The sequence below is a fragment of the Pelophylax lessonae genome (assembly GCF_965119305.1).
Source record: "Pelophylax lessonae genome assembly, chromosome: 9".
Classification (NCBI taxonomy): domain Eukaryota; kingdom Metazoa; phylum Chordata; class Amphibia; order Anura; family Ranidae; genus Pelophylax; species Pelophylax lessonae.
This window is the reverse complement of record NC_138776.1, coordinates 79,024,123-79,047,284: the sequence shown is the minus strand read 5'-3', so window position 1 is coordinate 79,047,284 and position 23,162 is coordinate 79,024,123. Positions and strand designations below refer to the sequence as shown.

The window sequence follows — 23,162 nt, the reverse complement described above, 5'->3', positions numbered from 1 at the left end:
CTGTACAGACTGGCGAACAATCGGCCGTTCTGGTGTTGGCGAACAAAAATTTTAATGCCTGCACGACAGATTATTTTCAGCCGAAAGTGCGCTGTCGGCTGTCGGAAGCATCATACTAACAAGCCTACAATCGGCCGATCGGTCGTCGGCCGAATATTTACAGCCGAAAAATGGCTAATTGGGCCCAATTTGGATATTTTGACTTAGGGGTTTACTCACTTTTGTTGCTAGCGATTTAGACATTAATGGCTGTGTGTTGAGTTATTTTGGGGGGACAGAACATTTACACTGTTATACAAGCTGTGCACTCACTACTTTACATTGTAGCAAAGTGTAATTTCTTCAGTGTTGTCACATGAAAAGATATTATAAAATATTTACAAAAATGTGAGGGGTGTACTCACTTCTGTGAGATACTGTGTATATACATATATATATTTATATATATATATATATATATATATATATATATATATATATATATATATATATATATATACATACATACACATAGTCTGGTCCATAAATATTGGGACATCAACATAATTCTAATCTTTTTGGCTCTATGCACCACCACAATGGATTTGAAATGAAATAAACAAGATGTGCTTTAACTGCAGACTTTCAGCTTTAATTTGAGGGTATTTACATCCAAATCAGGTGAAAGGTGTAGAAATTACAACAGTTTGTATATGTGCCTGCCACTTTTTAAGGGACCAAAAGTAATGGGACAATTGGTTGCTCAGCTGTTCCATGGACAGGTGTGTGTTATTTCAACATCATCCCATTTACAAGGAGCAGATAAAAGGTCCAGAGTTCATTGTGCGATTTGCATTTGGAATCTGTTGCTGTCAACTCTCAATATGAGATCCAAAGAGCTGTCCCTATCAGTGACGCAAGCCATCATTAGGCTGAAAAAAAAACCAAACCCATCAGAGAGATAGCAAAAACGAAAGAAAGAACGCACCAGTGATCTCCGCAACACCAAAAGACCCGGAAGACCACGGAAAACAACTGTGGTGGATGACCGAAGAATTCTTTCCCCGGTGAAGAAAACACCCTTCACAACAGTTGGCCAGATCAAGAACACTCTCCAGGAGGTAGGTGTATGTTTGTCAAAGTCAACAATCAAGAGAAGACTTCACCAGAGTGAATACAGAGGGTTCACCACAAGATGTAAACCATTTGAGAGCCTCAAAAACAGGAATGCCAGATAAGAATTTGCCAAACAACATCTAAAAAAGCCTTCACAGTTCTGGAACAACATCCTATGGACAGATGAGACCAAGATCAACATGTACCAGAGTGATGGGAAAAGAAGAGTATGGAGAAGGAAAGGAACTGCTCATGATCCAAAGCATACCACCTCATCAGTGAAGCATTGTGGTGGTATTGTCATGGCGTGGGCATGTATGGCTGCCAATGGAACTGGTTCTCTTGTATTTATTGATGATGTAACTGATGACAAAAGCAGCAGGATGAATTCTGAAGTGTTTCGGGCAATATTATCTGCTCATATTCAGCAAAAAGATTCAGAACTCATTGGATGGCGCTTCACAGTGCAAATGGACAATGACCCAAAGCATACTGTGAAAGCAACCAAAGAGTTTTTTAAGGGAAAGAAATGGAATGTTATGCAATGGCCAAGTCAATCGCCTGACCGGAATCCGATTGAGCATGCATTTCACTTGCTGAAGACAAAACTGAAGGGAAAATGCCCCAAGAACAAGCAGGAACTGAGGACAGTTGTAGTAGAGGCCTGGCAGAGCATCACCAGGGATGAAACCCAGCATCTGGTGATGTCTATGCGTTCCAGACTTCAGGCTGTAATTGACTGCAAAGGATTTGCAACCAAGTAATAAAAAGTGAAAGTTTGATTTATGACTGTTAATCTGTCCCATTACTTTTGGTCCCTTAACCTCTTTACCTCTGGCCACTGTGCTGCTACTGCGGCACAGTGGCTCGTTATCGTCTAGCGACGTAGACCTACGTCGCTAGACTCCTCCCCTGTAGGCACGCTCCCGCTGTTTTCATTCACAGCGGGAGTCGGGCCAGGGGAGGAGCAGCGACGATCGCCGATGCTCTGCCACGATCGACGGGGAATCCAGTTTGGAGATCCGCCCGCCTGTGTAAACAGAGCGGGCGGATCTCCTAAGTGACAGGGAGTGACAGATCGGAGTGTTCAGCATAGCTGAACATCTGATCTGTCCCTGGCTCACTCAGTTACCTCCCCCCACACACGTCAGTAAGCACCAGGCATACATTAACCCCTCCCTCTCCAATAAAATTAACCCCTTCCCTGCCAGTGTCATTTTTACAGTAACAGTGCATATATATAGCACTGATTACTGCAGTAATGTCACTGGTACCCCCAAAAGTGTCAAAAATGTCAGTCAAGGGTCCGATCTGTCCGCTGCAATGTCGCAGTCCCACAAAAAAAATCGCAGATCGCCGCCATTACTCGTTAAAAAAAAAAAACACCAAAAATTACAGAAATCTTTCCCTTAGTTAGTAAACGCAATAACTTTTGCGCAAACCAATCAAAATACGCTTATTGCGATTTTTTTTTTACCAAACATAGGTAGCAGAAAACAAATTGGCCAAAAATTTTTAAAAAAATTGGTTTTTACATCTTTTTTGGGGGGAATTTCATATAACAAAATGTTAAAAATATTGTTATTTTTTCAAAATAAACGCTCTTTTTTTGTTTATAGCGCAAAAAGTAAAAAGCGCACAGGTGATCAAATACCACCAAAAGAAAGCTCTGTTTATGGGAAAAAAAGGACGTAAATTTTGTTTGGGTATGGTGTCGCACGACCGCGCAATTGTCAGTTAAAGTTGCACCGAATCGCAAAAAGTGGCCCGGACGTAAGACAGCAAAATGCTCTAGTGGTAAAGTGGTTAAAAACTGCAAGGCATATATATAAGCTGTTGTAATTCCTACACCGTTCACCTGATTTGGATGTAAATACCCTCAAATTAAAGCTGAAAGTCTGCAGTTAAAGCACATCTTGTTTGTTTGATTTCAAATCCATTGTGGTGGTGTATAGTGCCAAAAAGATCTGGAGTAACCATAGGGTTCCATAGAACCTTGGTTGAGTGACAGTTCTGAGTCTGCTGGTGCCCAGAAGCAGGCCCAAAGCTTTTGGATGGCTACAAAAAAAAAAAGAGGATTTTCAGGTAAAAAACATGCATTGAAAAAACATTAAATGCACATATAATTTTATTGGAAGATTGTTGGTGAAATGAATGGTCTGGTGACATAATCTCTTGAAATGGCTTCAACCCCAGACTGTGATCCTTCTGTGTGTGGGGTAATACAGTATAATATAATATAATATAATATAATATAATATAAAAAATATACATAATATATAATGAAATATGCAAAAGAACCCTAGGATCATCCTAAGGGCTCTTTCACACGGAGCGGACCGCATTGCGATCCGCTCCGGCACTGTTTTTTTTTTTTTTTTCGCGGAGTGGATGACACTTGTGTCATCTGCTCCGTATGTCCGCATATCATCCCATCCATTTGCGGATGATATATGGACATAATGTAAGTCTATGGGCATTGCGGATGTCAGCGGATGACACCGCTGACATACGATTTTCCTTCCTTTCCGTTTTTTGAATGGAGGAAAAATAGGGTTCTGTTCCGTTCCAAAAAACGGAACAGAACTGAAAGGAAGAAAATCAGATGTCAGCGGATGGTATTCCGCTGGCTTCCGCAATGCCATTGACTTACATTATGTCCGTAAATCATCCACAAAAAAATAGGATGATTTGTGGGCATACGGAGCACCCGTGTGAAAGGGCTCTAAAAGATGTTTAGGAAACACAATTCTGTTTTTTAAAGTCAGAATTATGCATTTAAAAGTCAGAATTCTGAGTTTAGGGGTTAGAATTCTAAGATTAAAAGTCACGATGTATGTGATTAAAATAACATTTCTTAGTTTCAAAGTCAGAATTCTGACACTAAAAGTCACATTTCTCAGTTTTAAAGTTATACGTTTGAGATTAAAAGTCAGATCTTTGTTTCATACATTTCTTTTAGAATGGCCCGGCTAAGTAGTGGCAATGGTTACCTTAGACATTTCATTATCATCAGACTTTTCTGATTTTAGAAGGATCAGCTGATAATTATGCAATGTCATTGGGTACCTTAATACAATCATGTGTATTGTTATCTGGGGTCCTAATACCTTCTAATACATGCAGTATTTTCTCTTCACAGATGGAGAAAAAAAATGGGATTCAAAGAAGTGAGATAAACAATGACTTGGTGACATTTTATCTGAATGAGGTTTGGGCTTACTGTATTTAGATTTTTTGAGTCATTTTTAATTTTCAACCACTGGAGGTTTGGTTAAATATGGTCATACACAGATAAATTGTATTAATTTGGAGCAATAGAGTGGGAACAGCTTAGTTCAACAAGCTTAGCAGTAAGCTTCTTCAGAAACTCAGAGGTATTTTCCATTTCAAATAGTTTTTTATTATATTTTCAAAAACAAACAGGTTACATGAACAGTTTAGCAAACAGTCGATAACCAACTTTATCATGTAGTAAAGGAAAACAAGGGGAAGTAAAGCAGGTACATTATGCATAAGTGTAGAGTACAAGCACTGCCATCTAGTGTTTGAAAGTGACTTAACATATAAGTAATCATCACATTTAAAGCAGTAATTCTAGGGCTGCTGAATATAATCGCCAAATCGATGCATCGCGATGCGACCCTTCGCGATTCTGCATCGATTCGGGGTGACTGCAAAATCGATTACTTAATGACGTCATTTCCGGGGGCGGGGGGAGTTGTCTGTTAGTACAGATTGTCATGGCGGCGCTGGCGCGTGATGAGAGTGGCGACGGCGGCCGGGCCTCACGGGAGAGGAGAGCGGAGCTATCAGTGCTCTGGCCCCAGGAAGGTTTGGGGCGGCCGCGGCCTTCCCAGCTGGAGATGTGACGGCGGAAGATGACGAGAACCGGGAGAGCGGCAGAGCCAGGTGAGGGGGTGGATAGGGGAAGCACACTGAGGGAGAAGATCTCATATGCTACTCGTTGTGTGGGTGGGCCGGGGATGCGGCCAGCTTTTGAGATATCACCCGCCTGAACCCCCTGCTGCCCGCTCACACGCCTGCCTGCCCGCCTATCTGGCCACTCGCCTGCCTGTCTGCCCGTCCGGCTACCCGCCTGTCTGCCCACCTGTCTGCCTGCCCGGCCACCCACCTGTCTGCCCGCCTGCCCGGCCACCCGCCGGCACTCAGAGAGAGCAGCCGACCAGGAGCATGTGATGTGTGTGAGCCTGCGAGGTAAGCTCAGCTTTTCCCTTATTGCCAGTGTGTTCCCTGATGCAGGTGGGGGATGGGGGGGTCAGTGTCAGTTCCCCGCATCCCCCACCTTGCACTGTCCGACTCCGCAGTGACATTTTAACCCACCTTCCCCCCTTCTGCATTTGTGGTGATGTAGTATTATTACTCCCTCCCCCCACATTAGGGGGTCATGGAAGGGGTTAATTTTCAATGCCACTGACCACCAATGTGGGAGAGGGGGTTAATAATACTGACACCTGTGCTGGGGGTTATTAATGCAGCCTCTGACACTAATGCTGGGGGTCTTTAATGCGTCCACTGACACTAATTCTGTGAGAGTGGTGGCGAACCCTGACAGCAGGACATCGCCTCCTCTGTCACCCTCTTCTCGGAGTCTGGCAAAGAACAGGCCCAGGACGGCCTCCCCGCACAGACCTCCACAGTTCCCAGGTATGCTTGCTTCTCAGCCCCCCCCCCCCGCCATGATGCCTGCCTCCCAGGGTGTAATGGATCCCTTTGCAGAATTTCCATCAGGGGATCAGACAGCCTGACTCTGTGTCTCTCATCAAGGACATGCTATATACCCTAAAACCCTCCATGCACGCGGACATGATGTCCTGCATGCATCAATTCAAATCAGAATTACAGTCCCTGGGCTCAAGGGTGGATTGTGTGGACCTTGGGCCCTGGTAAGGAGGAATGCTGTGTTCTGTAGTCCCCCTAGTTGTAGTACAGTAGGCCCTGGTAAGGAGGAATGCTGGACTGGCTCTGTAGTCCCCCTAGTTGTAGTACAGTAGGCCCTGGTAAGGAGGAATGCTGGGCTCTGTAGCTCTGTACAGAGCCCAGTATTCCTCCTTACCAGAGCCTGTTATACTACAACTAGGGGGACTACAGAGCCAAGCATTCCTCCTTACCAGAGCCTGCTATACTACAACTAGGGGGACTACAAAGCCCAGCATTCCTCCTTACCAGGGCCTACGGTACTACAACTAGCATCAGGTAACTCTTCTAACCTGATGTGGCCTGCTCTAAAGGGGGATCTATGAGGGGACCTGCTCTACTAAAGGGGGATCTATGGGTGGACCTGCTCTACTAAAAGGGGATCTCTGGGGATGATGGCCTGCTCTAAAGGGGGATCTATGGTGACCCTGCACTAAAGGTGATCTATTCCATAGATCCCCCTTTAGAGCTCAGTTCCCCTGGATCCACTTTAGGGCAGGCCCAGGCTCCCCATAGATCTCCTTTAGAGCAGGGTCCCCATAGATCCCCCTTTAGAAAAGGGTCCCCATAGTTCCCCCTTTAGAGCAGGGTCCCCATAGATCCCCCTTTAGAAAAGGGTCCCCATAGTAATCGTGATGCATCGCGGAATCGAATCGTATCGAATCGCGACCCTAATAATCGTAATCGCATCGAATCGTGAGGTAAGTGAAGATGCGCAGCCCTAAGTAATTCTGTTTAGTGCTCTAATGCCATTAGCGGCCATAGTCAGAAGTGCGAGCTCGGGAGAGTTAAGTCCGGATGAGAAGAAAGCTGTCAGTTAGCAAATTGTGTGGTGTACCAAGCTGTCCATTGTTGCCATTTAGCTTTTTCACTCAGAGGTATTTTGAAGTCATATAAATAAGTGAACAAAATCAGCATCCACGTGAACCAGTCATAAAACACATTAAAAGATAGTAGAAGATATATAAAATGTTGCTAGCACACACTTAGTAAATTAAAACTTCTACCTTGTATCACTCACCCCAAAGGAGCCACTGTTTATTGAACACAATAAAAAAGCCCTTCAGGGAAAAAAAAAAAGTAGAACAACCAATAATAATAATACAATTCAATAGAGCATCTAAAGCAGCAAACAACTGTAACAATAGAGACAATATACAAATATGATACAAAGAACAGCAAACTATCTAGGTGACCTGGGTGAGAGTTCAAGAAAACACTAAACATCTAAACCACTGGCCAGTGGGTCTTATTGCAGTTATCAGGTGCTTGGGCCCCGGATTTCCCATTGGAGCTCTCGCTTTCTGACACAAGATTTTTTCTAAATAAAAAAAGTGCAAGGCCAACTCTCTCCACAGGCAGCATCATATGCTTCAATAACATCAGCAGGGTCACTATTACACATCATCACATGACACACACATGGCTTCCACCTCAAGCCAGCATTGGATGAAACCTCAGCCTTCTTCCTCCCTGGAGTCCTTAGTAGTTGCACCACACAATACCTTTGGTGGCACAGTCTCTGACAGGCACAACACAGTGACACAGCCTCCGATGAACACTGCACAGCAGGCTTTCCACATACAGGTCCTTATGGCTAGCACTCTCAGTCAACAATGGCAGTTCCTCAGGCCTCACCCCAGGCAGAATGAGGTCGTGCATGTCTCAGTACGTACTAATGCCCCACTCTGGGTCTTGTAGCAGCTCAGTCCACACAGGTGGGTGTGTAGCCTGGAGCCCTATGCCTGGGTTCTGTGACCTTTTTCTCCAGTAGGGGTCAGCCAGATATCTTTTTCTGCCTCTTTCCTCAGTCTTTTGCACACTCCGCAATCAGTGCTTGCAAGCTCTAGTTCTCCACGTATCATTTTCTTCCCACCTGGGCTCTCAGATCCCTCTCCCCTCTTTCTTGCTCTGCTTCTTCTCCCAGAACACCCTTGGTATTAAAGTTCCTCTTTTCCTCTCCTCCCCCCCCCCCTCACCTTCCACAGGGCTGTGTCCCAGTGTGTCTACATCTCCAACCAGCCCCAGTTCCTCCAAACAGACTTTGAGTTACATCTTACAACTAAGAACCATACGTTTCATTCTGTCATTCACGACTCATATTTATACATCAATATGCTCTTTATTAAACATTGCTATCTATCTTTGGTCTCACAATTGGCCATTGTAAATATTACCATTTCAGACCATGCTCCAGTCACTCTTACTCTTGCCTTAGCCCCCTCAACTACCCACTCTTGGAGATTTAATGACTCACTTCTGCAGGATCCTCCGATCAAAGAAGACCTAGAATGAGAATTAACCTAACACTTAAGTTTACATCCCCTGACACATCTCCACACATCCTATGAGAAGCACACAAGGCATATATGAGGGAAGTATTGATCAAATATAGCATGCATTTAATGGGGTCATAAGATCATTTACTTATGCAGATACATAAGTTAGAAATGCTACACAACAATGTCTTATTTCCTAGCCGAACTAGCAGACTGCAGACTTCACTTGCTTTCTTTATGCATGAAGAATGTGAAAAATATGTTGATCATATGCAGGAGAAATTTGTACAAATGCAGTCAACTCCTTGCTTAGGCCCTTCATCATTAGAAAGCTTAAAATGTTATCCCTATGATCTTCTGCCCGAATGACATTAGAGCTTCATGTCCAGAAGACAAAGTAGAAACTACTACACCAAATTGTATGACCAAATGCCCCAAATGACACACACATGCATACAATTAAAGAGTACCTTAGAAACTCTTGTTTCCCTTCTTTAGAGGTCCAAGTGGCACAACTCAAGAAACCAATTTTTTGCTGCAAACAAGGCCTCCAGAACTTGTAAAGCTCCAAGACCTGATCACTTTATGCTGCATTAATATAAAACATTCCAGTCCTATTTGACCACTTGCTTTGATAAGGCATTTGACTCCCTCTGTCTTTATGGCTTATATCACTATTATCCCAAAAGAAGGCAAGGATCCTCAACACCAAACAATTAACCTGTATCCCTCCTTAAAGCAGAGCCCCACCCAAAAGGGGAAGCTCTGCTAGTCTGCCTCCTCTCCCCCTCCGCTGCTACATTTGGCACCTTTTGGGGGGGAGCAGGTACCTGGTTTGACAGTTACCCACTCCCACTTCCGACTCAGTTTGCCGTGGTGAACTGAGCCCGAAGTTCCCCCCCCCCACCCCACCCCCCCTCCTTTCCCCTGCAGCCAACCCATTCACAAAGCACGCCGTGCTTTGTGCATTTGCAGTAGGAAACTGACTGTGAAGCCACAAGGCTTCACTCAGTGGCGGAGCCAGAGGGTTAGCTGGGGTGGCAATTGCCACCCAGACGACGTCCTTGCCACCCCTGTTGCCACCCCGATCTTGGGTGGGTGCATGGCAGCGGAGGAATCACAGGGGATTGCCGTACTATGAGAGCTCAGAGCTGCGAAGCGGAGGGACTCGGGAGGCGGATGGAGAGCTGGTAGGCAGAGGGAGGGAGGACTCGAACCTCAAATACCCATTTGCTGGAAAGGCAGCAGGAGGTGGTGCAGCCTAAATCTTACAGGCTGCACCGCCTCCTGCTACTTACACAGCCAATGGGTGCATCGGAAGCGCTGTCTGTCTGTCAATCACATGTCTTAATCTTCATCCCCGATTCCCGCGGTCTTCCTGTCTTGGTGTGGGATGGATGGAAGGGATCAGCTCTGAACGGAGAGTTCCTGGGCAGCCTGCAGTGACTGAGGTGAGGGACAGTACTTTTGCCCAAGTAGTAGAAGCGCCTGCCCAGGCTACCCTGTTCCTGTACCAGTCTATGCTGCTCCTTACCAAAAATGTTTCCCCCTTTAATAAGTCATTGTAATCATGTCACCCATATTCTTGCCCTTTTACCAGGGTGAAAGACAAGTACCCTAACACCTGTGCATTATTAGTGTCAGCTTACTGTCAGTCACCCTGTTTAAAAGGACAGGAATATGGGTGGCATTACAATGATTTATTAAAGGGGGCAAAATTATTTATAATAATTCTCCTAAATCCTGCTTTTTTTTTTTAGCAGAGTGGCAGATTTTTATGGGGCTAATAAGCCACAACAGCAAGCCAAGTGTTTGGCTTATGGTTATGGCATGGCCCCATTGACCTGGATAGCCAAATTTCACATAGGCTTAACATAAACCATCGCAGCTGTGGCACATGTAGAGGGGTTCTAGCTGTGATCTAGACTTCGAGTTGCCTGTTTTTACCATCCCCTGACCGCTCAGAAAAAAGTCTTAAATGGGCAAAATTATCTGAAAAAACTGACCCTTTAACTACTTCAGCTCCCCCTTAATGACCAGACCATTTTCTGCGATACGGCACTGCATAGCTTTAACTGACAATTGTGAGGTTGTGCGACTCTGTACCCAAATACAACTTATTATTATTGACCACCCAAAATGATACCTTGCCACCCCTTTGCCACCCCTGTTTTAAAAGTCTAGCTCCGCCGCTGGCTTCACTGCTGGTTTCCCTTTGTCAACATGGTAGCAGCAGCCCCCCTGATCGCTGATTTAAAAATCAGCTTGGTTGAGGTCACTGCTGGTTTCCTGGAAGGTAAGTGTTCTAATATTAAAAGTCAGCCAATACATAAGAGCCCTAATAATTATTCAGACAGTCTGGTCAAGCCCTATACAAGCAACCATATTAGTGGATTAGACAAATGGAAGACATCAGGGTAATGGAAAGTCCTTCTACTTCATAGGTTACTAGGTCCTAGTGGCAGTGAGTATTTAGTGAGAAGGGCTTGGAATGTATGAAGTCATATAAATATCCTGGAGATTCATTTGAAGTCCTCCAACACACCTATTTGCTGATAAAAGGGACAAAAACAGTGATTCAATTTTCAGTAAATGTTATTAGAAGTTATTTTGTTCTCTATTGTTTTGAGATATTCATCCGTGATTTGTGCATTTTTGTCTCCTTAGCTAGGACATGATCCTGTACATATCAACATCCAGATAGAACAGGACATCGAGGTTAAAGGCCTGAAACCTGGTACTGTGAGAGTGTATGATTATTATGAGACAGGTGAGATGTGATATTAGCATTAGACTCTGTCATTAACTGAAATATTTCCAGTTTTAGATTTTCGTATGAACAGTTGTACAAAAAAGCCTAGTCAGTATGCTCAATTATGCCTACAAAGACATCAAAATGTAATTTGATTGAAACATTTAGCTTGGAATGAGCATCATTTTCCAATCGAAAAACACATACATTGTTAGAAATTTGGTAATTTAACCACTTTAAGACCCTAAGATTTTCCCCCTTAATGACCAGGCCCTATTTTGCGATTCAGCTCTGCGTTATGTTAACGGACAATTGCGCGGTCGAGCAACGCTTTACCCAAATAAAATTGACGTCCTTTTTTTCCCACAAATAGAGCTTTCTTTTGGTGGTATTTGATCCCCTGTGCGATTTTTATTTTTTGCGCTATAAACAAAAATTTTTTTTTAACATTTTAGGCCAATTGGTTTTCTGCTACATATTTTTGTTAAAAAAAATTGCAATAAGCGTATTTTGATTGGCTTGCGCAAAATTTATCGCGTCTACTAACTACGGGAAAGATTTATGTAATTTTTATTGTTTTCTTTTACTAGTAACGGCGGTGATCTGTGATTTTTTGGGGGACTGCGACATTGCGGCGGACAGATCAGACCCCTAACTGACATTTTTGACACTTTTGGGAGTACTAGTGACATTACTACAGTAATCAGTGCTACAAAATATGCACTGTTGCTGTAATAATGACACTGGCAGGGAAGGGGTGAGCAATGGGTTAAATGTAAGCCTAGGGGAGTGGATTCTAACTGTGGGGGGGCGTGGCTTATGAAATTACCAAAGAGACATGTGGTCCTATATAGAAGGATCACATGATTTCTTTAATCATCCCAGGGAGAAGGACGGACGGCTGTGTTTACAACAGCCAACCGTCCTTCTCTATCAGCGGGGAGAGATCGCGGGTATCAGGTGGCAATCAGGCGGCAATCCTAGCTTCCCGCACATGACCGACGTAGATTTATGTTGGTTTGCGCAGGGGAGCCACCCTGCCTCAGTAAATCTGCGGCGGGTGGTCGGGAAGTGGTTAAACAGTTTCATCTTGCTACTTCAATTTTTTCTTGTCACTATGGCCAAAAACAAACATTTCTTTCACCCCATTAATGATTAACACTTCAAACTGAAAATACAGTAAATGTCTCAATGTTAGTGTATGGTAAAAGTATAGGGATGAGGCCCAAAATTTCAAAAAGGTGCCAATAGCTTAGAAAGAAACTGCCACGTGTGTTCCTTAACCCCTTCCGTACCGCGTCATGTAAAATGACGTCGGCACAAATCCTTTCTCGATCCGGGCCGACGTCATATGACGGCGCCCGGATCTCCCCGCTACTGCGCGCCCCAGGGGGCGCGCAGCGCGGCGATCGGGGGTGAGGCTCGTCCCTCGGACTGAGCCCAACCCCGATCAAGGTAAACAGCCAAGGAAATTGGCTGTTTACCACGTGATCGGCTGTGTCAATCACAGCCGATCACATGAGCGGCTCCAGCGCGAGCCGCTCGTTCCTTCCTTAATGCGCGCCCCCGGGGGCGCGCAGCGCGGCGATCGGGGACGAGGCTCGTCCCTCGGACAGAGCCCATCCCCGATCTAGGTAAAGAGCCAATGAAATTGGCTCTTTACCACGTGACCGGCTGTGTCCAATCACAGCCGGTCACAAATGTCATCAGAGAACACGGTAACTAGCTGTCACCGTGTTCTCCTCCTCACACACTGATCCTGTGTGAGGAGGAGATTGTGGTAACAGCTAGTTACCAATCATAGTGCACCCCAACCACACTGATTGCCCCCCCCCCCCAATAAAGAGCACCTGTCACTAGCCCATCAAAGTACCCGAGTACCTGTCACCAGCCCATCAGGTACTCAGATGACAGGTACTCGGGTACTCTGATGGGCTGATGACAGGTACTCTGATGGGCTGGTGACAGGTACTCGGGTACTCTGATGATGGGTACTCGGGTACTCTGATGATGGGTACTCGGGTACTCTGATGACAGGTACTCGGGTACTCTGATGACAGGTACTCTGATGGGCTGGTGACAGGTACTCGGGTACTCTGATGACAGGTACTCGGGTACTCTGATGATGGGTACTCGGGTACTCTGATGACAGGTACTCGGGTACTCTGGTGACAGGTACTCTGATGGGCTGGTGACAGGTACTCGGGTACTCTGATGACAGGTACTCGGGTACTCTGATGACAAGTACTCGGGTACTCTGATGACAGGTACTCGGGTACTCTGATGACGGGTACTAGGGTACTCTGATGACAGGTACTCGGGTACTCTGATGACAGGTACTCGGGTACTCTGATGACAGGTACTCTGGTACTTTGAGTACCCGTCATCGGAGTACCCGAGTACCTGTCACCTACCCAACAGAGTACCCGAGTACCTTCCACCTGCTCATCAGAGTACCTGACACCTGAAGTACCCGAGTACTTGCCACCTGCTCATCATTACCCATCACTACTCATCAGTACTCATCAGTACCCATCAGTACCTATCACCTATTAGTATCAGTACTGATCATCCGTACCCATCAGTACAGTATCAGTATCACCTATCAGTATCAGTACTACTCATCAGTACCTATCACCTGCCTGTCACCTGCCCATAAGAGTACCCGAGTACCTGTCACCTGCCTATCGGAGTACTCGAGTACCTGCCACTTGCTCATCAGTACCAGAGTACCTGTCACCTGCCCAGCAAAGTACCCGAGTATCTGTCACCCTTCATACAGCCACCATGTCTAAGTCCAAAAAGGTTAACATACGTCCTCCGTTTAAACCTAAATACCGGTGTTATGGCAGCAGATAGCTGCCATAACCCTGGTATTTTTTTAAACGGTGGACGGTTGGCTTTCCGATAAGGGTGGTCCCAGCAGCAGATTCGCCGCGGGATCACCCTTCCGGGGTGGCGGAAGAGGTGCCCCCCTCCCGCTGCATTCTGGTCCTTTTCCCCGCTTACCGGACCCGCCGGCAGCGGGGAAAACGATCCGGTCCCAGATCCTCACAGACAGGATGTCGAGTGAGGGCAAGCTTGCCCTCACTCGACTCTATGGTCTTGGAGGACCGGAGCTACGGCAAACGTCGTTGCCTAGCAACCAGTTTAAAGGTCCCTTTTTTTTTTTTCATTTTATTTAATTTTTTTTTTCTATCTTTTAGTGTACTTGTGAGATCTGAGGACTTTTTGACCCCAGATCTCACAAAAAAGAGGTCCTGTCGTGCCTTTTTCTATTACAAGTAATGTTTACATTTCTTGCAATAGAAATAAAAATGATCAATTTTTTTTTTTTTTAAAAAAAACAGTGTAAAAATAAAAAATAATAAATAAAATAAATAGTAAAAAAAAAAAAAAAAAAAAATTAAAGCGCCGTGTCCCCGCGAGCTCGCGCGCAGAAGCGAACGCATACGGAAACCCCGCCCACATATGTAAACAGTGTTCAAACTACACATGTGAGGTATCGTCGCGATCGTTAGAGCAAGAGCAATAATTTGAGCCATAGACCTCCTCTGTAACTCTAAGATAGCAACCTGTAGAAATTTTTAAAATGTCGCCTATGGGGATTTTTAAGTACCAAAATTTGTCACCATTCTGTGAGCGTGCGCAATTTTGAAGCATGACATGTTGGGTATCTATTTACTCGGCGTAACATTATCTTTCACATTATGGAAAACAATTGGGCTAACTTTACTGGTTTCTTATTTTTTAATTAAAAAAAGTGATTTTTTTCCCAAAAAATTGCGTTTGGAAGACCGCTGCGCAAATACGGTGTGATAAAAAATATTGCAATAATCTCCATTTTATTCTCTAGGGTCTCTGCTAAAAAAATATATATAATGTTTTGGGGTTCTAAGTAGTTTTCTAGCAAAAACAACTGATTTTAGCTTGTAAACACCAAATGTCAAAAATAGGCCTAGGCAAGTGGCTAGGATGCATGATGATGCTCCTTGGATGTTTAGGCCCCTCTATATGGCTAGGCTGTGAAAAAGTCTCACACATGTGGTATTGCCATACTCAGGAGGAGTGGCAGAATGTATTTTGGGGTGTCATTTTTGCGATGTACATGCTATGTGTTAGGAATATCCTATAAATTGACAACTTTGTGTAAAAAAAAAAGTTTTTATTTTTTTCCCACATTTTCCAAAAACTTGTGGAAAAAAATGACATGTTCAAAGGACCCATAATGCCTCATAGAATATACGTTGGAGTGTTTGCTTTCCAAAATGGGGTAATTTTGTGGACTTTTCCATTGTATTGTTGCTCTAGGGCCTTGAAAAGTGTGTTAGGTAGTAAGAAAGTTTTATGTGTATTTATGCTCCTAAAACGCCTTATGGTGCTACTTGGACGTGGAGTCTCTTTTTGTGGCCAGGCTGTGTAAAAGTCTCACACATGTGGTATCACCATACTCAGAAGGAGTAGCAGAATGAATTTTGGGGTGTCATTTTTGCTGTGTACATGCTATGTGTTAGAAATAGCTTATAAATTGACAACGTTTTGGGAAAAAAAAAGAAAAAAAATGTTTTCTTCATTTTCCCAAGAATTGTGGGAAAAAATTATAACTTCAAAAAACTCACCATGCCTCTTACTAAATACCTTGGACTGTCTACTTTACAAAAAGGGGTCATTTGGGGGGTATTTGTACTGTCCTGACATTTCAGGGCCTCAAGAAAGGAGATAGGCCATCAGTACATCTGGTGTGATCAATTTTCAGTAATTGGTACCATAGCTTCTAGACTCAATAACTTTCACACAGACTAAATAATATACACTAATTTGGGTTAATTTTACCAGAGATATGTAGCAGTATAAATTTTGGCCCAAATGTATGAAGAAAAATTAATTTTTTGCAAAATTTTATAATAGAAACTAAAAAAAAGTGTTTTTTTTGCAAAATTTTTGCTCTTTTTTTGCTTATATCACGAAAAAAAAAAAACCCCAGTTGTGATCAAATACCACCAAAAGAAAGCTCTATTTGTGTGAAAAAAATGATAAAAATTTTGTTTGGTTACAGTGTAGCATGACTGAGCAATTGTCATTCAAAGTGTGAGAGTGCTGAAAGCTGAAAATTGGTCTGGGCAGGAAGGGGGTCTAACTGCTCTGTATGGAAGCGGTTAAACCGGGTAGGTAGATATTGGTGATATAACAGGTAAAACACATCAAGGTATTGTTTGGCTCTTTAATTCACCAGGAAAAGGTGTAAAGCAAACAGTGTAGAATAAAATAATAAAACTACATTCAGTTCCACAATCAAATAAATTAAAATAAGTAGGTTACAAAATAATATAGTTAAAATAGGCAAAGTGGATAGTTTCTGTTTACAGATAGGTATAAGTTAGATCCAGTGTTAATTTCGTCGACTAAAACCGACTAAAACGTTTTCGTCGACTAACACAATTCAGATGACTAAAATACGACTAAAACTAAAATGGCATTTTAGTCTTAAGACTAAAATACGACTAAAACTAAAATGGCATTTTAGTCAAAAGACTATAACTAAAACTAAATCGAAATTTGCTGCCAAAAATTAACACTGGTGCATGCTCAAAGAATAAATAATAACATATTAGATTTTTCACTCCAGGACCAACAGTAGTATATAATGAGTTTGGAAATTGTAGAGAAATGCTTAAATAATGCATTACAAATTACAATTGAACTACACCCATTTGATTATAGATGACTAAAATGAGTTTTAGTCGACTAAAATGTAGGGCGTTTTAGTCGACTAAAATTTACTGGAGTTTTAGTCGACTAAATGCGACTAAAACTAAAACACTTGCAGAAGACTAAAATAGGACTAAAACTAAAATGCCATTTTAGTCCTAAGACTAAGACTAAAACTAAATTGAAATTTGCTGCCAAAATTAACACTGGTTAGATCACTGCAATGATGATTAAAAATATAGTTTGAATCAATAGATGGGTAGATATGATCATATAACAATAAATATACAGTAAATAGATGTGATCTTATCATAACACATAAAAGAATATACTGTATATCATAACCATTATGTATCCAATAAATAAGTATGTAAAAAAAAAAATCTTATAACAGGAAATGCAACAACATACTGTATATACTATATATATGGCAGATATACTGTACATGATATATATATATATATATATATATATATATATATAGACATATTACCCATGTAGTGGTAAAATTCACTAATGCAAATTAGTTGACAGGATATAAAACCATTTTGGTCAAGGAGGAATCATGGTCACGATATTAAATTATACTAAATTGCCCTCAGTATACAGTGCCCTGAAAAAGTATTCATACCCCTTGCAATGTTCCACATTTTGTCATGTTACAACCAAAAACATAAATGTATTTTATTGGGATTTTATGTGATAGAATAGCTCAAAGTGGTACATAATTGTGAAGTAAAAGGAAAATGATAAATGGTTTTCAAAATTTTTTATAAATAAATATCTGAAAAGTGTGGCGTGCATTTGTATTCAGCCCCCCTGAGTAGAACCATCTTTCACTGCAATTACAGCTGCAAGTCTTTTTGGGGATGTCTCTACCAGCTTTGCATATCTAGAGAGTGAAATTTTTGCCCATTCTTCTTTACAAAATATCTCAAGCTCTGTCAGATTGGATGGAGAGTGTCTGTAAACAACAATTTTCAAGTTTTGCCACATATTTTCAATTGGATTTAGGTCTGGAGTTTGACTCAGCCATTCTAACACATGAATATGCTTTGATCTAAACCATTCCATTGTAGCTCTGACTGTATGTTTATGGTCGTTTTCCTGCTAGAAGGTGAACCTCCGCCCCAGTCCCAAGTCTTTTGCAGACTCTAACAGGTTTTCTCCAAACATTGCCCTGTATTTGGCTCCATAAACCGAAAAAAAAAAAAGCATCCCTACAACATGATGCTGCCACCACCATGTTTCACAGTGGGGATGGTGTGTTCAGGGTGATTGTGCAGTGTTAGTTTCCACCACACATAGCGTTTTGCTTTTAGGCCAAAAAGTTAAATTTTTGTCTCATCTGACCAGAGCACCTTCTTCCACTTGTTTGCTATGCCCTGCACATGGCTTCTCAAACTGAAAACTGAACTTCTTATGGCTTTCTTTATTTCACTCTTCCATAAAGGCGAGATTTGTGGAGTGCACAAATAATATTTGTCCTATGGACAGATTTTCCCATCTGAGCTGTGGATCTGCAGCTCCTCCAGAGTTACCATGGGCCTCTTGGCTGCTTCTCTGATTAAAGCTCTTCTTGCCCGGCCTGTCAGTTTAGGTGGACAGCCATGCCATGGTAGGTTTGCAGTTGTGCCATACTCTTTCCATTTTTGAATGGTGGATTGAACAGTGCTCCGTGAGATGTTTAAAGCTTGGGGCATTTTTGTTATAACCGAACCCTGCTTTAAATTTCTCCACAACTTTATTCCTGACCTGTCTAGTTTCCCCGCATCCAATTCGCAAGACAGGAGAGTGTGACTGGCTTGAGAGCTGGTTCCCACAGCTCTGGGGTGGCCACGGAGCACACTGGAAAAGTGTCCTGTGCATCTTTGGCTCCATTTCCGGAGCAAATACAGACAAAAATTCAGGCTTGATTCGCACATGAAATGGTAAACAGACACGCGCCGGACCCCAGGCAGGAACCTCCAGCGGCATCAATGTGAACCCGGCCTAAGAGAAGCTTTAATTACCTTTAACAAAGGGTGCCAGGGGCTCACAACCCCTTGGGGCCACTTCACAATACTTGTGACTCTGATATTCAGAAGGAGAACAACTGGGGGAGTCAATAGATTAGAAGGATCTGGGTGTTCTGGTAGATCATAAATCTAATAATAGCATGCAATGCCAAGCTGCAGTTTCTAAAGCTAGAAAATACTGAGAGTATTAAAAGAGCTTTAGATTTTTCCCTCTCCAAAAATAATTTCTAAGTTTAGGGCATCAATTCACAAAAAGGATATTTAAGAACTGGAGGGCAACTAAACTAATACCAGGCATGGAAAAGCTCAAACAAAATTCATGTATTTTCACCTGAGAAGAGGCAATTAATTGGGGATATGATCACCGTTTATAAATACATACGAGGTTAATATTGTGAACTTGATGTTGGGTTATTCACTTTGAGGTCATTACAGAGGATGAGGGGGCACTTCTTACATTTAGAGGAAAAGAGATTTAGCCTTTACATATGGAAAGGCTTTTTCAAAGTAAGAACTGTGAAAATGTGAAATAGGCTCCCTCAAAAACTAGTGGATTGTTGAAAAAAAAAAAAAAAAAGGTTGGATGCATTCTTAACCACTTAAGCCCCGGAAGATTTTACCCCCATTCCGACCAGGGGGTATTTTGCGATTCGGCACTGCGTGACTTTAACGGACAATTGCGCGGTCGTGCGACGCTGTACCTAAACGAATTTGGCGTCCTTTTTTTCCCACAAACAGAGCTTTCTTTTGGTGGTATTTGATCACCTGTGCGATTTTTTGATCATGCGCTATAAACAAAAAAAGAGCGTCAATTTTGCAAAAATAGCAATATTTTTCACATTTTTTTATATGAAATTCCCCAAAAAAAAATTTAAAAATCAAAATTTTTTTACTTTTTCGGCCAATTTGTTTTATGCTACCTATGTTTGGTAAAAAAAAATCGCAAAAAGCGTATTTTGATTGGTTTGCGCAAAAGTTATCGCGTTTACTAACAAAGGGAAAGATTTCTGTCATTTTTGTTGTTTTTTTTTTTTAACGTGTAATGGCGGCGATCTGCGATTTTTTTGCGGTACTGCGACATTGGGGCGGACAGATCGGACCTTTGACTGACATTTTTGACACTTTTGGGGTTACCAGTGACATTTCTACAGTAATCAGTGCTATATATATGCACTGTTACTGTAAAAATACACTGGTAGTGAAGGGGTTAACTTTATTTGGGAGGGAGGGGCTGTGTGTATCCCTAGGGGCGTGCTTTCTACTGTGATTGGCTGGGGCTTGAGCTGTATGGACACTGATCAACGGATCTACATACTAGATCCGAGTGATCAGTATCCTAACAGCAAGGAGAATGACAGGTGGCTTGTTTACACAAGCTGCCTGACATTCTCCCTCTCCCCCGCCGATCGCCGAGTGACCGGCGGACATCGGGTCCGCCGGTCACACGCGCGCGGGGGGGGGGGGGTCCGTGACCACGCGGGAGCGGGAGCGCGCCTCCGGGGGCGCGCGCTCGCTCCCTAGACCCTCACAAGCTAGTGACGTAGCCCTACGTCACTTTGCCTGTGAGGGGCTGACTGCCGACGTAGATCGGCGTTAGGCAGTCGGCAAGTGGTTAATTGCACAAAATATAACTAAATACTAACATTTAGGCTACATTCACACCTGAGCGTAGCGTTTTCGCGCGTTTTTTACCGCTATTTTACTGCGAGTTTTACCACGATTTTACCGCGATTTTTACCGCGATTTTTGCGCAGGCGTTTTTAGATTGAATAGAGACCAATGGAAAACGCCTGTAATCTGCCCAAAAAGAAGCTCATGTACTTTTTTGAGCGTTGGGCGTTTTGCTCACAGTGTCAAAACGCTCAGATGTGAACAGGGGCCATTGAAATTAATAGGATTTGTCTTGTTGGGCGTTTTGAGAGCTGATCCTAGAGCAGAAAAACTCCCCAAAAACGCCCCAAAACGCCTACATGTGAGCCTTATAGGTAATGACACCAGGGGTAGTTTATCCAGGTTACATCCGATTGCCTTCTGGGGAATCGGAAAGTAATTTTTTCCCCCCTGCTGGAGCAAAATGGATCATGTATTATTGGAATTTTTTGTCTTCCTCTGAATCAACTTGGGGTATAAGGTTATGTATATGGAGGTTTGCTATGTTTTTGTTTCTTTCTGTTGGTTGAACTATATGGACTTTTTTTCAACCTGACTAACTATGTAAATATATGTAACGCTGTATTATAAAAGGGTCTATCTATATTTCTGTTTACCCGACCTTGAATGAGGTAGCTGCAATTGTATTGTTTCAGACTTCACTGTACTATATCTATGGCAAAGCAAAGTTGTCACTCTAAGACAGGAAGTCATACAGGACTACAGAACACCTTCCCCTATGTTCATCCTTAACCACTTCAGCTCTGGAAGGTTTATCCCCCTTTATGACCAGGCCATTTTTTGCGATACGATACTGCATTATTTTAACTGACAATTGTGCGGTCTTGCTACGCTGTACACAAATAAGATTTATGTAATTTTTTTCCCACAAATAGAGCTTTCTTTTGGTGGTATTTAGTCACCTCTGCGGTGTTTATTTTTTGCGTTAAAAACAAAAAAAGACAGGCAATTTTGAAAAAAAAAAAAAAACAAGATTTTCTACTTTCTGCTATAAAACACATCCAAACAAAACATGTAAAAAATCTAATTTCTTCATCAATTTAGGCCAATATGTATTCTGCTACATGTTTTTGGTTAAAAAAAATCCCAATAAGCGTATATTCATTGGTTTTTGCAAAAGTTAAAGCATCTAAAAACTATGGAATATTTTTATGGAATTTTTATTTCTTTTTTTTTACTAGTAATGGCGTCCATCGGTAACTTATAGCGGGACTGTGATATTGTGGCTGACAAATCGGACACTAAGCAAAACTTTTGACACTTTTTGGGGGGCCAGTGACATAAATACAGTGATCAGTGCTAAAAAAATATGCACTGTCACTGTACTAATGACACTGGCAGGGAAGGGGTTAACATTAGGGGCAATCAAAGGGTTAAATGTGTCCCTAGGGAGTGCTTTCTAACTGTGTGGGGATGCTTGTACTATGGGAAGACAAAGATCCGTGTTCCTGCTTAGCAGAAACACAGGATCTCCATCTTCCCTACTAACAGAATGGTGATTGACCTTGTTTTACATAGGCAGACCGTTGTTCTGCCTCTCTCTGGAACAATCGGCGCCAGTGGACATTGGACCCACTTATTGTCTCCCGTTGTGTCCAATCACACTTGGTGGGTCCTGGCGGACCCTGAACCATGAGATGACCTACAGGTACGTGATTTCACACAGAAGAGCTGCCGTCCCACAGTATATGTACATGGGGCGGTCGGCAAGTGGTTAAAAAATAGGGGAAGGTGTTTTGTAGATTTCAGTGTAGCATTTTTAGTACCCTGCAGTTGGCAGCTTTCTGGCAAGATCAATGTGTATTTTAAAAGGCTTTAAATTGTAAATTTAACAAACCAAGAGGAAATAATTGAGAGAAGTTCATTTTTGGAGTTTAGATAAACTTTACATTAGCCAATAAAAGACATGACGTAAATTCCAATCATTCTAATTTGATGGCTAACCTAGTACAACACTTAACTGCTAGATTGATCATTTCCGTTATTATACATTTGAATGAAAACAATGGCTGACAGTGTCTTACCTGTCGCTGTTTTTTTAGATGAGGAAGCCTTTGCAGAATACAACTCTCCTTGCAGCTCTGGTAAGTGCAATTATTATGTCTTCAGTTTTTCATATATCAACCAGCACAGAGTCCCAGGTGCTTGGATTTCTGGAGAAGAGAGCTTAGTCAGGAATGCTGATAAGCTTAGGCATATTCTGACCAGGTATTACCAACACAAGACCTTGCCCCCCAGAAAAGACACACAGGCTTGTTTAAGTTGGAATTAGGGCAATGCCACAGCTTTATTGAACTTATAAACTGTAACAATATTAAATTACCACTTAACGATGCCAGTCACGGTCTATACCGTGAGCATCATAACAAACATAGATAGTCTAATAGGCCTGCCTCCACCATCAGTGCGAGACAGGCGTTAAACTGATCCCAGACTTAAACTTGAGGGCAGGGCCCATAAAGGAATATCCATCACTGGCAAGGAAAAACTGCCAATAGAGCTGTGACAACTTCTCAACGGGCAGATGGGTGGGCAACTCTTGTGACGTCAGAATCTCCTCAGAGTGGTGGGACGTGCCCTTGCGTAGCCCCTTTTCTATAGCTCAGGCTCCACCCCATCACCTCGTGTCTTAGTGGCCAATCCTGTCAAATCCACCTAAACTCCCCGTTTATCAAGACGCCCACATAGCTGCCAAGCTTC

General features: G+C 42.7%; 1 protein-coding gene across 1 annotated transcript in view; it reads left to right on the top strand.

Annotated features, from left to right (window-relative positions):
• LOC309564225 (alpha-2-macroglobulin-like) overlaps nt 1–23,162 on the top strand; it is a gene marked incomplete at its 3' end in the record, with an annotated part of 271,806 nt that overhangs the window by 242,223 nt on the left and 6,421 nt on the right. The window contains 3 exon segments of the mRNA XM_082268852.1: nt 4,238–4,306; nt 10,980–11,082; nt 22,505–22,670. Coding sequence (XP_082124978.1) covers nt 4,238–4,306; nt 10,980–11,082; nt 22,505–22,670 — 338 coding nt within the window.